At 40.5% G+C, this 13948-nt stretch overlaps 1 protein-coding gene across 1 annotated transcript; it reads left to right on the top strand.

The window, feature by feature from the left end:
* The first annotated feature begins 3374 nt into the window (after window positions 1-3374).
* cct2 (chaperonin containing TCP1, subunit 2 (beta)) lies at window positions 3375-11788 on the top strand. Its single transcript, XM_040035914.1, has 16 exons — window positions 3375-3498; window positions 4279-4353; window positions 4448-4513; window positions 4610-4721; window positions 5909-5985; window positions 6099-6211; window positions 6298-6500; window positions 6581-6681; window positions 6809-6936; window positions 7806-7909; window positions 8039-8158; window positions 8234-8362; window positions 8794-8897; window positions 9911-10010; window positions 11207-11348; window positions 11423-11788. Exons 1-16 carry the CDS (start codon window positions 3496-3498, stop codon window positions 11451-11453), a joined length of 1608 nt encoding a protein of 535 aa, XP_039891848.1. The 5' UTR covers window positions 3375-3495; the 3' UTR covers window positions 11454-11788.
* Window positions 11789-13948: the final 2160 nt, after the last annotated feature.

Genomic DNA, 13948 nt, shown 5'->3' with positions numbered 1-13948 from the left:
TAACTGATAAGCTAAACCTTGCTAGGAATGTTTCTGTGTCTAAAGCTTGATGTACATCCTCGTGCTGGGTGATTAGAGTGGGCTTATCTTTTTTTTTTCCAGTTAGCTCATATTGAGAAAGAGCTTCGAGAGTCTCAGCAGCTGGATGAGGAGCGACAGCGGGAAGCTGAATTCCTCCGTCAACAGCAAAACAAGCTGCTGTGGCAAAACCTCTGTTACCTGAGTCTCAGCCAGCGGATCACCAAGTACGCAAAAATACACAAACACACCCGAGGAGTTAAAGTTATGTAGTATTTTTAGCCTGTTTGCTTTAAAACATACAAAATAACCTCTCCACAAAAACCCTCTGCTTTCTGTGAGTACTCTGGTTAAAAAGAGATCCTTTAAAATCCTTTAAAATATTGTAAGAAACAGTCATTTCTGATAAAAACTCATTCAAGCTGAGCTGGTTGACTCAGAAATATTCAAGTAAAAATAAAGATTTGAGGAATTTTGCTAAAATTCCTCTTTCTAAAATGTATCAGAAAAGCCTGTTGAATGTTTTATGTTTTCCTTTTGTTGTTGCTCCTCTATTTAACCCTGCATTTCTCTTCCATTCAGCTTCATTAACCACAAATTTAAGAAAAGAAAGAAAAAAAAACCCTTTGTCAGCTTCACCGTCCAATCTTTAAGTGATGACGTATGAACCCTGACTGCGGGTCCAAATTACTCTGCGTTTATTAAGGCTGTTGTGTTTTTAACATGTTTTAATGTTTTGTATCTTGTTCTATTTAAATTGAACAAACCAGTAAAAACAGGCAGTGATCACTTTCTGTCTCTCTCGGTTTTTGTTAGTACTGTTCATTATAAAGTTCAGTTTTTAAAACCTTACAGTGTCACCACAGCCCAGCCCATGCAGCAGTAAATTAATGACTAACCTCATATTGTGGATGGATTATCTCAGTTGTTCTCCTGACTGAAGTTTGGTCTGTTTACAGCATCCTGCCATGCGATTGCATTTGTCTCTAACCATCGGGAACCCTCACGTTAACTTTTATTGAATGGAAAAAAGTTAGCGTTCACCTCCAGCTTCACTGTGTTTATGTTATGCTAACATAGTTGTGTCGCCAGCGATCACGTAGCACATCATTATATACCAGCAAATAGTTTACAGAAAATGTCTCTTTCAGCCAAACTGTCTGATCTTTTATTATAACATCACCTTGTACTTACAGCTTTGTTGCCGAACCATCATAACGGAAGGGCTTTTAACAGAAAAAGACTTCATTTGAAATCTAATATCTTCTAGTCTCTAGAAAAATGTGACTAAATCTCACCCACCCCTAGCCCTAGAAAGTTGATATGGTGGATGTTGGAATATTAAACGGTTTTATTGTTGGTAATTTAGAAATTCTGAACATTTTTTTTGGAACCTGAAACATGGTTGGGCTCTGAATTAAAGAGTATAAATGAGTCTAAGAGTAGATAAATTAAAACAGCTGCATTTATCCTGAGACATTTACAGTGTCAGGGATAATTAACTGATGATTAACTTTTTTGAGTGTAATCTTTTCCCTGTATAGACCCTGGGTCAGCAGCTACTTTAAGACGTTTCCCATGCACATCTACTGTCTGCCAGTCCAGGGCCCCAGTCGCAAAGGCAGGAGGTGGGGACTGAAGAAGAGGAGATGACTTACACTTTGTAAATTTGTTGGAAAAATATGCGTTTATTTATGTTTTTTATCATACAAATAAATGTCATTTCCTCATTCTTGGCAAAACTTTCTGATTTATTGTTTTTAGTTTAGTTTAGATGCTGATCATTGTGTCAGGTGTGTTGATCATCTAGATAACATCATGTAATGATAATAATAAAGAACTGGGGAGATTAAAAGTGTTTATTGTCCACTGCAGTGTCTTTTATCCGCAACTTTAGGGACTGATGATACCCCCTAGTGTTTGCTTTCATTAACACAAAGTACTTCTAAGTGCTTCTAATTTTGAAGTCAAAAGATGTCTCTGCTTTGTGAACGACCTATTGATTAGTTTTGCTAGCTTTTGCTCACGGGAAAACATATATTATACTTCATATTTCAAATATGATCTGGATATGATCATATACTATGGTCATCAGAGATGGGCAGTAACGCGTTACTTGTAACGCGTTACTCGAAAAAAGTAATCAGATTACAGTAACGAGTAAAGTAAGGGATTACTATTGCAAAAACGGTAATTAGATTACCGTTACTTTCCCGTAGGAACGCTGCGTTACTGCGTTACTAAAACCGTGATTTTTTGCGAGAATGTCTCACGACAGTGACGTAAGCGAGTGCGCCGTTAGTGACAACAGCTGTGTGCAGATCAACAATGGATCACATATCGATTGTGGGAGAGAGTATGAGCGTGCAGCGTTTAAAGCGTGGAAGTACTGACCTTACTTTGAGTTTGATTCCATAAAAAGTGACAAAAACATTAGCGTCCATCGTGCGTGGGAAGAAAACTTCTTTTTACAGCGGAAAAAACCCCTAAACTTCCAAGCAAGCACCGAGTGCACAACGACTTAATGGGAAATTAACAGAGAAACTCGCGGATTCTTCAACTGACCGCGGCACACCTGCACCAGGGTAAACCTCCGCCTACCGCAGTCCTGCTTTACAGGTGAAAATAGAGCAACAGGACCGCTGAGTCTTTGACTTTATTTATGTTCTGCTGTGTTTTACTTGCATCTATTTGAAAGAGTGAGTGTAAACACAAAAAATATTTTATTTTATGTGCTGGAATGTGTAGAAAATAGGTTTAAATGTTAAACTAATTTATTCAACTCAGAGAATGTTGCATATAATTAAATTTTTGTTTGATGCATAAAGTTAAAAGATTAAAACTGATAAAACAAGTTAAAAAAGAGAATTTTCCATTTGATTACATTTTGTATGATGGATTATGCAGAAAAAGTAGAATTGGGCTGAAAGATCTATCGCTTTATCACCTCTTCAGGTTGTAAATCGTGTTTTTAAAAAGTAACTAAGTAACTAAGTAATTAATTACTTTTGAAAATAAGTAATCAGTAAAGTAATGGGATTACTTTTTTGGGGAAGTAATCAGTAATTAGTTACTGATTACTTTTTTCAAGTAACTTGACCAACACTGATGGTCATACCAGACCTCACCTTTCAGTGTGAGAAAATGAGCCTTTCATATACTGCATTTGAAAAGGGCAAGTGTATTAATCTCACTAACACAGTAGACACAAGGATAAGTTAGAATTTAAAAATCCCAAACGAAGGTAATTAAACCACATTAAGCATCCTTTGATGAAGACTATGGTTTAAAATCATATATTTGTTCTTCTGTATGATACATACCGTATATGGGTGTAAAATTGAACAGATGTTGGAACGGACTGTTTTCCGTGATCGACTCTGAATGCAGCACTACGTTTGTACGTCACAGCGTCACGGCGTCGTCCCTCCCTTCTTGAGTGTGCGTGCACAGCTTCTTCGCTGAATACTAGACATTATGGTGAGCTTTTACCGTTGTTTCTTTAATATTTTGGACAGGTCTAAATAAACAGATTCGCTCGTATTTGTCTACAAGCGCTTACAGATTCAGTTCAGCAGCTTCTAAGTCATTAGTCAGTTTCAGAGGCAGTTTGGCTCCCCGTTAGCTGGCGGTGCTAACCGGCAAGCAAGCACATGGGCGTTGTGAATGCGCTAGCAGCTAAGCTAACAGCTTAAATGTGGACCTGTGTGTCATTACATAGGTTGTGATGAAGCTGGCAGATTTATGGCAGCGAACGGAGAAAACTAATCTGTGTGGTTGCTTTGGTGCCCCTCTGGCTGCTCTTGTTCCTCTCGTTTAACCCGTTAGCATGCTAACGGAGGGTTGGTTGTCATTTGTGCTTTGTGACTGTTTGAGGAACAACTCAGCAATTCTAGACGCTAATAAATGGTTAATTGCGCTATAGGCGGAAAAAGTGAACGTGACCGACAAGTAAATGTTTAAACCGCTAACATAAGACAGAGATGTTTAAATTTTTACGTTGTGCTTATTTTCTTATTAATTTGTCTAAAAGCTTCTAGCGGTTTCTAGTGTATTAGGGGCGGGTCTCGACTGTCGCTGCTGCTTTCACGGCCGCAGGAAAAAAATACCCTGTGCACGCCTAGCAGCAACATATAGATATACATTTCATTCAAGTTTGTTAAAGTGTAACATTTTGTGGCTTTTTTGTGAACTGTACAAAAGTTACTGTAATGATCAGTAATCAGTGACTGACTGTTTGATTGTTGCCTTTCTTTGTAGGCGTCCTTATCGATGGCCCCGGTCAACATCTTCAAACATGGAGCAGATGAAGAAAAAGCAGAGACTGCTCGACTGGTGAGTTGCTTTGTATGAGATACATACTCGCCATAAAAAAACGTGTTTATTCTGTTTCAAGTTCAGTTAAATCTTTGAATTTTTCTCCTTCTAGTCATCTTTTATTGGTGCCATCGCTATTGGTGATCTGGTGAAGAGCACTCTTGGCCCAAAGGGGATGGTAGGTTGATTCAAACCTCAAAAGTGCTACTGCAGAATTTTAGTCTAAGGAAACACAAGAATAAGTTGTAATCAGAGGGTTTCTCTTTCTCTTCAGGATAAGATCCTGCTCGGTGGCGGGAAGGGTGGCACAGTGACTGTGACCAATGATGGTGCAACCATCCTGAAAGCTATCGGTGTCGACAACCCAGCTGCCAAAGTTCTGGTTGGTGAGTGGAGACGCTTGACACTTTAAGATCCAGGTTAAAGGTTTAAAAGAAAAAATAAAAATTAATGAAGGTTTCTTGGTGCTGAATTTGCACTACCTCACTAAAAGTAGGCTAACGAATAAAAAAGCTGATTTAAAGTAGAGTGTTCATGCTTATTGGTTAAGACACAGTAAAAAATACTAATTAACCCTTTAAGACCTACCATAGAACCAAGTGCGCCAGAGCTTATATTATATTTTAACATGTTGTAGTGCCATTTTTGGGAGCATTTCAAGTTGATATACATCAATACAACCATTATAACCCAAATTTTAATAATATGTCTGCATTAAGTCCATAGTAATTACATAAATTGCAAAAAAGTGCAATAAACTACAAAACAATTTAAAATCGTTGTTTTTTTAACATATATTTCTGGTTAGAGAAATTTAAGAGGCTTATCCCTCAAAACTAAATACAAAAAAGTTGCACAAAATAGTTTCCCACCACAGGAAATTTATTTTAAGTGTCTTCATAGTTTTATTTTTGAAATACACCAATTTTTATATACTGCAGGAAAAACGAAAATAAATATTATAATGCAAATTTGCAAAAAAAAATAGCATATGCATCAAAATAAAATATTTCAAGCAGTGCAAAATGAGTCCTAAGCATCCCAGAAACGAGACAGAAAGTCATAAACTCAAACATAACTTTTAAAAACACCAATATAGGCTCATGAGGCCCTGATGGTAAAAAACTACATTTCTGCAAAATGACATCACTTCCGGTTCCGGGCAGGACATGGCGGACATGCGATAGTTCGCGCTGATGGACGTAGGAAGTGTTACAAACAGCTGATCGGATCGGCAAAGCGTGTTTCTGGAATATTATGTTTTTGTTGCTGCAAGTGCGTTTTAAGCAGTTTTTGCAAAGCTATATGTGGAAGGAAACTGTGACCTAGGACAAGCTGATGGCATAAGATGTAAGTACAACTCCTCTGGTCTCATATGCAAAAAAAAAAATATTGCGCTAGCTTACGTGGTTGCAGAGCTACCGGGATTTAAAAATAGTTACGCAAAACAGAGCGTGCCCGCTCTGACCGGCTTTAAAGGGTTAAGTGTAATTTAGAGATCCTTTGTAATCAAATGATATCACACTGAGACCTTTTATCTGAAGTTTTGATGGGAGAACAATTGTGTTTGCAGACATGTCCAAAGTTCAGGACGATGAAGTCGGAGATGGGACGACCTCCGTTACCGTGCTCGCTGCAGAGCTGCTGCGGGTAAATACCTATTTGTCAGACTCAGATTTCAAAGTAAAGCACACCCTGGTTCCCTGCTGTGGTGGCCATGTGGGCCTTGCTCGCAGTCTCAGCTGTCATTGTTGCCATTTCAGGAGGCGGAGCTTCTGATCGCCAGGAAGATCCACCCACAGACTATCATCTCTGGCTGGAGGAAAGCGACTCAGGCGGCCAGAGAGGCTCTGAGGGACGCCGCTGTCGACCACAGGTGAGGCAAAATTAAGATGTCCGTGTTTGTCTCCTTGCTTTCACCTTCCACTTTCCCTGCCTCATCATCCTCTCTGGTCTCCATAGCAACGACCCAGCTCGTTTCCAGGAGGACCTGCTGAACATCGCCCGCACCACACTGTCCTCCAAGCTGCTCACTCACCACAAAGATCACTTTGCCAAGCTCGCCGTCAACGCCGTCATGAGGCTGAAAGGCTCTGGAAACTTGGAGGCCATCCACATCATCAAGAAGCTGGGAGGCAGCCTCACCGACTCCTACCTGGATGAAGGTGAGGTCATGAAACGTCACGGATCTCCTGTCTCATTCCTGATTGGTTGCAGGACTTTAATGTCTGTTGTGCATGTCTAGGTTTCCTATTGGACAAGAAGATCGGAGTGAACCAGCCAAAGAGGCTGGAGAACGCCAACATCCTGATCGCCAACACCGGCATGGACACTGACAAGATCAAGGTAAAAACACCAGGTCACTGTCAGGAGACGTTGCAAGTTTGTGAAAGAAAGCGAGAGGATCTAAATCGGGTGCTTCCTGTTCCTGTGTGATCGATATCGTGATTGTTTGTGTTTCTGCGTCTGTCAGATCTTCGGCTCCAGGGTTCGCGTTGACTCGACGGCAAAGGTCGCAGAGATCGAACTCGCAGAGAAAGAGAAGATGAAGGAGAAGGTCGACAGAATCCTGAAACACGGCATCAACTGCTTCATCAACAGGTACGACTGAACCGCCATTGCACGTTTCTGTAACCCGTCAGGTGTTCTGCTTCTGTCCTCCCCGAGGTTTAATCACATTGTTTTTGTTGGTCAGTCTAACCTGAAGGTCTTAGTGATGCTGAACTGTGAAGCTTCTTTTAGTTTTTCATAAAGGCCGTGGCAGCTGCATTATTGCCCAGTCTGGCCCAAACTTCACACGTGTGATCAGAGGTTGATGCAAACACTTCTGTTATTGTATTGTATTTTGCACACCTGTTGCTTGTGAAGCTCGCACACAAGAATTTCACTTGCATGTGCTGTACCAGTGTACCTGCACATGTGATGTGACAATAAAAGTGATTTGATTTGATTTGACACGCCTGCATGCCAGAATTCAGGGGCTGTCATAGCACCATCTTGTTGTGCACTTCATAGCTGGATTAACACAGCTGCCTAAAATTTGGTCAGGGATGTTTTAAAAAGTCGAAGGTGCTCTTTGTTAAAAAAAAAATGTATTAAATGTTTTTTCCTGGCAACATGTTGGATTTTGATGTGTTCCCATGAAACACAAAGCGGTCCCACAGGGTTTAAAACAGCAGCAGCTAAATCTGTTTGGTGGATATGAGGCTACTACTCACTGATGACAGGATCTCCTACACACAATTAGCAAAATGCAGACAAATTTTAAAGACGGTTAAGGCGTTAGTTTTGTGTAAATAAACCTGAGAATACAGAATCCAATATTAACAGTGTGTAAAATAGTGAGCCATGTTCGTCAGCTTCAGCATGATGACCTCCATGTTTGTTTGAGGCAGTGGTCAATGGGACAGTTGCTCACTTTATCTCAGTGTCACTCACCCCAGTGTTTGTTTTGTTTTCCCTTCGTACAGGCAGCTCATCTATAACTACCCAGAGCAGCTCTTTGCTCAAGCTGGCGTCATGGCCATCGAGCACGCCGACTTCGCTGGCATTGAGCGCCTCGCTCTCGTCACCGGTGTGTATGCATATACAAACACACAAAAATAAACTGTTCTTTAACGAAAGGCGTGTTTTACAATCTTTTTCATGTGTTAAATACTTGAAAAAATGTGACCTTCACTTATTGCTGATGTAATCTGATCAGGTGGGGAGATCACCTCCACCTTTGACCACCCAGAGCTGGTGAAGCTCGGGCACTGCAAGCTGATCGAGGAGGTGATGATCGGCGAGGACACGCTCATCCACTTCTCTGGAGTTGCCATGGGTACGAACACACACTGAGGACTTGAACTCATTTTTCATAATGACATACTCATCTTTAGCTCCTCCTCTTCCTCAGGTGAGGCATGCACCGTTGTCCTGCGGGGAGCGACCCAGCAGATCCTGGATGAAGCGGAGCGCTCACTGCACGATGCTCTGTGTGTGCTCGCACAGACGGTGAAGGAGCCACGCACGGTCTATGGAGGAGGTAGGCGCACATACAGCTGATCTAAAACTACAGCACTGTCCTCATTCTTCGCCCACCTTACAGCAGAGCACAAAAAATGCGGCACATGTGGAACATTAAGGTTCTTAAGGATGGGAATTTGTGTTAGCAGCATAATAAAGCTGTTTCTGTCCTGGATGCAGTCTCCACTTTACCATCGTGCTTACTGTCTTTAGTGCAATGAAAATAGAATTAATGTTTAAATCTACGCTGCAGAAAGCGCTGCTGTTTTCCTCCTCCGGCACACGAACTGAAATCAGCTGATTGTAGCATAGGTGGAACCGATAGGTGGGATCGATCAGCAGGCAGACTTACAATTCCGGGGAACTGAACTACTGGGAGCCGGTTCTCGATTCCCATCCCTAATGATGAACTAATACCATCTCACACCTGTGTGTTCTGCTCCTCATCAGGCTGCTCTGAGATGCTGATGGCTAAGGTTGTGAGTGATCTGGCCAACAGGACGCCAGGAAAGGAGTCAGTTGCCATGGAGTCATTTGCCAAGGCTCTGAGGATGGTAAATACTAAAACTCCGATTCTACAATTGTAAATTATAGGAATTTCTTTGATTACAACTAGGGCTGCTCAATTAATCGAATTTTAATCACGATTACGATCTGGGCTTTCAACGATCATTAAAAATGACTGAGCCGATTATTTGCCCCTCCCTCGTGCTTTACTCTCGCGCTGCTCCGTGTGGCAAATCGAGCGCACCTCTCTGCATTTCGAACACGTGTCACAACAATTAAGAGCAGCGGTCCCCAACCTTTTTTGCGCCACGGACCGGTTTATGCCCGACAATATTTTCATGGACCGGCCTTTAAGGTGTCGCGGATAAATACAACAAAATAAAACTAGTACCGGTACCGGAAAAAAGAAAATTTATTCATAACACACGTGAAAAGACCCAGGAAAACAGAGTAAACGATAAAAACGATGACAAAATAACTCTGAAAACCGATTAAAAACCCTGAAACCATTTCACACCTGAGCCTCAACTCTCGCGGCCCGGTACCAAACGACTCACGGAGTCGTTTGGGGGTTGGGGACCGCTGATTAAGAGGACCCGAGGGAAGCTCGGAAAGCTAAGTTATTTGGAGAGGAGAGTGACTGCCGTTGGTTGAAAAGAGAGGTAAAAAAAACTTCAGTGGTTGGAAACATTATGGGTTCGCGGAGTCAGACGTGGATCAAGTAGACATAGTGTGTAAACTTTGCTACGGTGTCATAGCTGCACCACAGAGCAGCACTGCAAAGTTCACTAAACATAGATGTTTACATTTTTCATTTATTTTTTATATTGCAAACATTTGCACTGTTATCAGTATTTGCACACTATTTTATATTATCTTTTGACAATCTTTAAAGTCATTATTCAATACATTGTTATTGTTAAATAAATATCGTCAAATAATCGAGATCTCAATTTCAGTGAAAATAATCGTGATTATCATTTTTGCCATAATCGAGCAGCCCTAATTACAACCACATGTGACTTTGATCTCATGTGTCATCATCCGCTTCCTCTTCCAGCTGCCAACCATCATTGCAGACAACGCCGGGTACGACAGCGCCGACCTGGTGGCTCAGCTCAGAGCTGCACATCAGGAGAACAAGACCATGTTTGGACTGAGTGAGTGATGCTCACAGACAAGCACACATCACCTCATCTCAGAACTAGAGGAATAATAACTATAATTATTAACAAACACATGTTTGCGTTATTTAAAAAAATATATATATCAAGGTTTATCCTTGAACCTGTGCTGCTCTACTAACACAGTCAGGACCACAGCTAGCTGCATACCGACTGAATCTAACTTCCTATGAAGATGGGTAAGTGCAGCTAATGCTAGAGAGAAAATATGCATCCAAGAAAGACTAGAACTAATATCATATAAAGAGGGTGAACATCTTAGAAAGATGGTTAACTATGTGGCTAAAGTGAAGGATGGCCAAATAACTAAGCTAACATTATAAATATCTAACTTTTTTTTTGAATTGCTTATTTATTAAGCCAAAGTGCCAGAAGGTTGGCTAATTGTAGCTAAAGTTGCATATAGAAAGCCAATTAAAGCTAAAATCAAAACAGCATGACTACTTAACTGAAGTCATAAACAATTAACATCCTACAAAGATGGTCAACTATAGAAAAGGCATAGAAAGATGGCAAACATTGAAGAGGAATTGAAAGAGCAATTATGTAGCTAAACACAGAAAAATTAGTAACTACAGCTAAGGTTGTACAGCTAAAGACACTTAACTGTTTCGCTAAACCTAAAAATGGCAGACTAAAGTTAATGTCATAGACAGCTAGTATCATAAACATGGTTAACTACCTAAGTAAACTTACGCATAGAAAGCTGACGAAAGATTGTTGTACAGAGGTGTAATATCTTGTTATCTTGCTCGAATGCTTAGCTAAAGTCACAGGATAATGTTGCAGAGACACCTAATCTAGAAAGATTAACTATGTAGGTAAAGTCACAGGTAAAAATGCTAACTAAGGCTGTGTGAAATAAAAACGACTAACTGTTTGGCTAAATTCCAAAAAAAAGTTAACTAACGCTGGTGTTATAGACAAAAAGCTAATATCATAAAAGGATAGCAACTGAGCTAAAGCCACAAAAAGACAATCAACTACCACTTGCACCATAAAAAGGTAGCTAACATCTTACAAAGAAGGCTAACTACCTAGCTTAAATCACATTTTATTGTGAATAATTCAAACTGCTGACTAGCTTAGCATGCCTGTTTCTCCTGTTTTATTCTTGTGATTTGGTGGTTAAGCAGCTGTTAGATTCTAACAGCGTCTGTGTTTCCCCGCAGACATGTCTGATGGCACGGTGGGAAACATGGTAGATCTCTGCATCACAGAGTCGTTCCAAGTGAAGCGCCAGATGTTGCTGAGTGCGTCTGAGGCCGCCGAGATGATCCTAAGAGTGGACAACATCATCAAAGCTGCACCCAGGTCAGTCCTTTTCAGATCATCTGCGTTTGTTCGTACCAGATTACAGAAATTTACTCTTCATCTCTGTTCTGTAGGAAGAGAGTTCCCGACCACCACCCCTGCTAGAGGAAGAGGAGGATGAGAAAAAACAAACGGGGATCACTTTAGTTATTTATCACTTCTGTGTAGTTCAAATTACATCAAATTGTCAAATTTTTTTCTCTGTTGAATTGGCTGATGCTAACCACCAGACACAGCTAACATCAGTGGCTCTGCTAATGCTAGCTTATGCTGTGCAGTTTCAGCATAAAGTGAAGATGAGAAGTCTTCACACTGTTTTGTTTTTTATGCTAACATTAGCTGAGCTGTTGGCTGAGGCTGGTTGGTGCCAGCTACGCTTAGGAAAGAAATTTGAACGTTGTTTTGTTTACTGAATAAATGAACCGGTCACCATTACCTGATTCTTTTGTTGTTGTTATTTATTTAGTTTTTCATTCTTTGGCATTTATATTTAACATTTTCCAAATAATAGAAGTAATCACTGCAAATGAAAAATCTGAAGCAGATTTAATCTTGTATAATTAGTCAGACTGTACATTAGGTTGGTGCAGGTTTCTGATGAGTTGTTCTACTGAGATCAGTAGCTTGGAAACTGAAAGTCTATCACTCATTTTCAAGGTAATGCATTTATTGGTTACTTTATTAGTTACATTTCGCTGTTACCTGGCTTTACCTTTGCCTTCAGAACTGCCTCAGATATTTTGGCCCATGTTAACATGATTCCATCGCACAGCTGCAGTCATGCATCAGTACATTTCACATTCATGATGCAATTCTCTCATTCTGCAACGCCCTAAAGCTCCTCTGTTGGATGGCCATCTGGTGACTGTGACATCATCTATGACTGGCTGATGTGACAGTTGTATTAACATGTCGTTGAGCATGTGCACGTAATAAGTACTTTTATATATAAAGATGTAAAATATATACAGATTTATTTATGATCAGCTGTTGTGGTGAGATACTCCAGAAATTACATTTCATAACCTGGAAATGAGCAAGCAGAAGATCAGGAGTGCTGATTACTGATTGATCTGCAGTAACTTACTGAGGTCAAAGTGACTAAGACCTCAGAGTGTCAACAGTTACTCAATCAGACTTAACCACACAGATGGCTTTTCATAGAAAAATGTTTAAACCTTTAAAACTAGAAAAAAATCGCTCATTCGGTGCCAGAAAACATAAAATGCTACTGTTGTTGTCATAAAGCACACCCAGGGTTTTTTTTTTTTTTTTGTAAAGGGGGTTCTGTAATTTTAGAAAGTTCACATTTACATGAGGAGTGAGGGTCACTTCTGTTTTTTGCTCATTCAGATTGAAGATGTTTAGAGGTATCTGGGATTGTATCTCAGCAAGGCTGTTCTTGGGAGGAGGGTAGGTTTGTGAGTCATCTGAATAACAGTGTGAGGGGAGCAGGTGATGCTGAAAAGCCACCCACAGAAAAAACGTCTGCTGGTTAAAATAAGATTTAAACCGCTAAGGAGCAGTTCCTGTAATGCTTTCACAACTCTCCAGTCTACAGACAAGAATGCAATAATCCACTGTGTGTAATGCAGCACTTGGATCTGAAAGTAGCAAGTACCCGGTCCTGGAGCTGAAGCTGGTGACAAACAACAGAGAAAAGGAGTTTGGAGATCATTAAAAGCAGTATGGCATGTTTAAAGTCAGCTGGAACATTCCCAGTCAGAAGATGGGTGTTAATAATGGACAACACTCAGCTCAACAGTTTAAAAATACTAATTTAATATAATATTAGTCTAATAACATCCTGGTAAGATGGTGTCATCCATTTGACCATATCTTGATGGCATGGTGCTAAGTTACCAGCTAAAGGTGCCAGTATACCCACCATGTTACTCGCATGCCGTCTGTGACATCATTACACATCGATTTCTGCTCGCTGTTCTGGCCGCTGAGTCTCCTGAACAGTAGGTGTCAGCACCAGATGGTAGCGCCACATTAACATTGGTTAAAAGAAACGGGGAGATTTAATAACTGGGAGCAAAGCTTTTTTCATCTTTGAATCTCTATGAGTCTCTGAGCGTACTGTACTGATAAATCATTAAAATCAACACTATCTTACACTCGTGCCTTCAACCCAGCGCCAGCAGTAAAAGCACAACGCGCCATGTTACAAAAAGCAAGAGTTGTTTAACATGTAGAAATGGTTGCTATGCATATGATGTCAATTTGATGCCAACTTTATCGTACATCGCAGTTAACAAGCCACTGCAGGGCGAGTATAAAATTTAGCGGGCTTCATTAGTAACATCCAGAAAAATGTTTGGTGCCCTCTGGTGGCCATAACAGAGGTCCAGTTCAGGGACTCCAGCTAGCTGAAGTTAAATCTAGCAGACAGTCAGCAGCTTCAGCCGTGTCACCATCCACCTGTCAGTCAAAGAGGTCACTAATAATGCAAAGTTTAAACCTTTATACAATTTAATTTGTAAACCTGTTTAAATAATTTAAACAGGTTTACATATAAAGGGGAAATCAAACGTCTTTTTTTCTGCTGTAAAGTTTTAACATGGGAGTCGAAGGGGCTCAAGTCAGGTTGCTAG

This window comes from Simochromis diagramma, unplaced genomic scaffold (genome assembly GCF_900408965.1).
Source record: "Simochromis diagramma unplaced genomic scaffold, fSimDia1.1 OVJJ01000816.1, whole genome shotgun sequence".
Classification (NCBI taxonomy): Eukaryota; Metazoa; Chordata; class Actinopteri; order Cichliformes; family Cichlidae; genus Simochromis; species Simochromis diagramma.
The sequence above is the reverse complement of the archived record's forward strand: the minus strand, read 5'-3'. Positions and strand labels throughout refer to the sequence as shown.

Bases quoted from the DNA above. Each gene is read 5' to 3' on its own strand.
- cct2 (XM_040035914.1), top strand. The intron at 8,363-8,793 runs GTAGGCGCACAT...GCTCCTCATCAG, and splicing joins ACGCACGGTCTATGGAGGAG to GCTGCTCTGAGATGCTGATG. The intron at 11,349-11,422 runs GTCAGTCCTTTT...TCTGTTCTGTAG, and splicing joins ATCATCAAAGCTGCACCCAG to GAAGAGAGTTCCCGACCACC.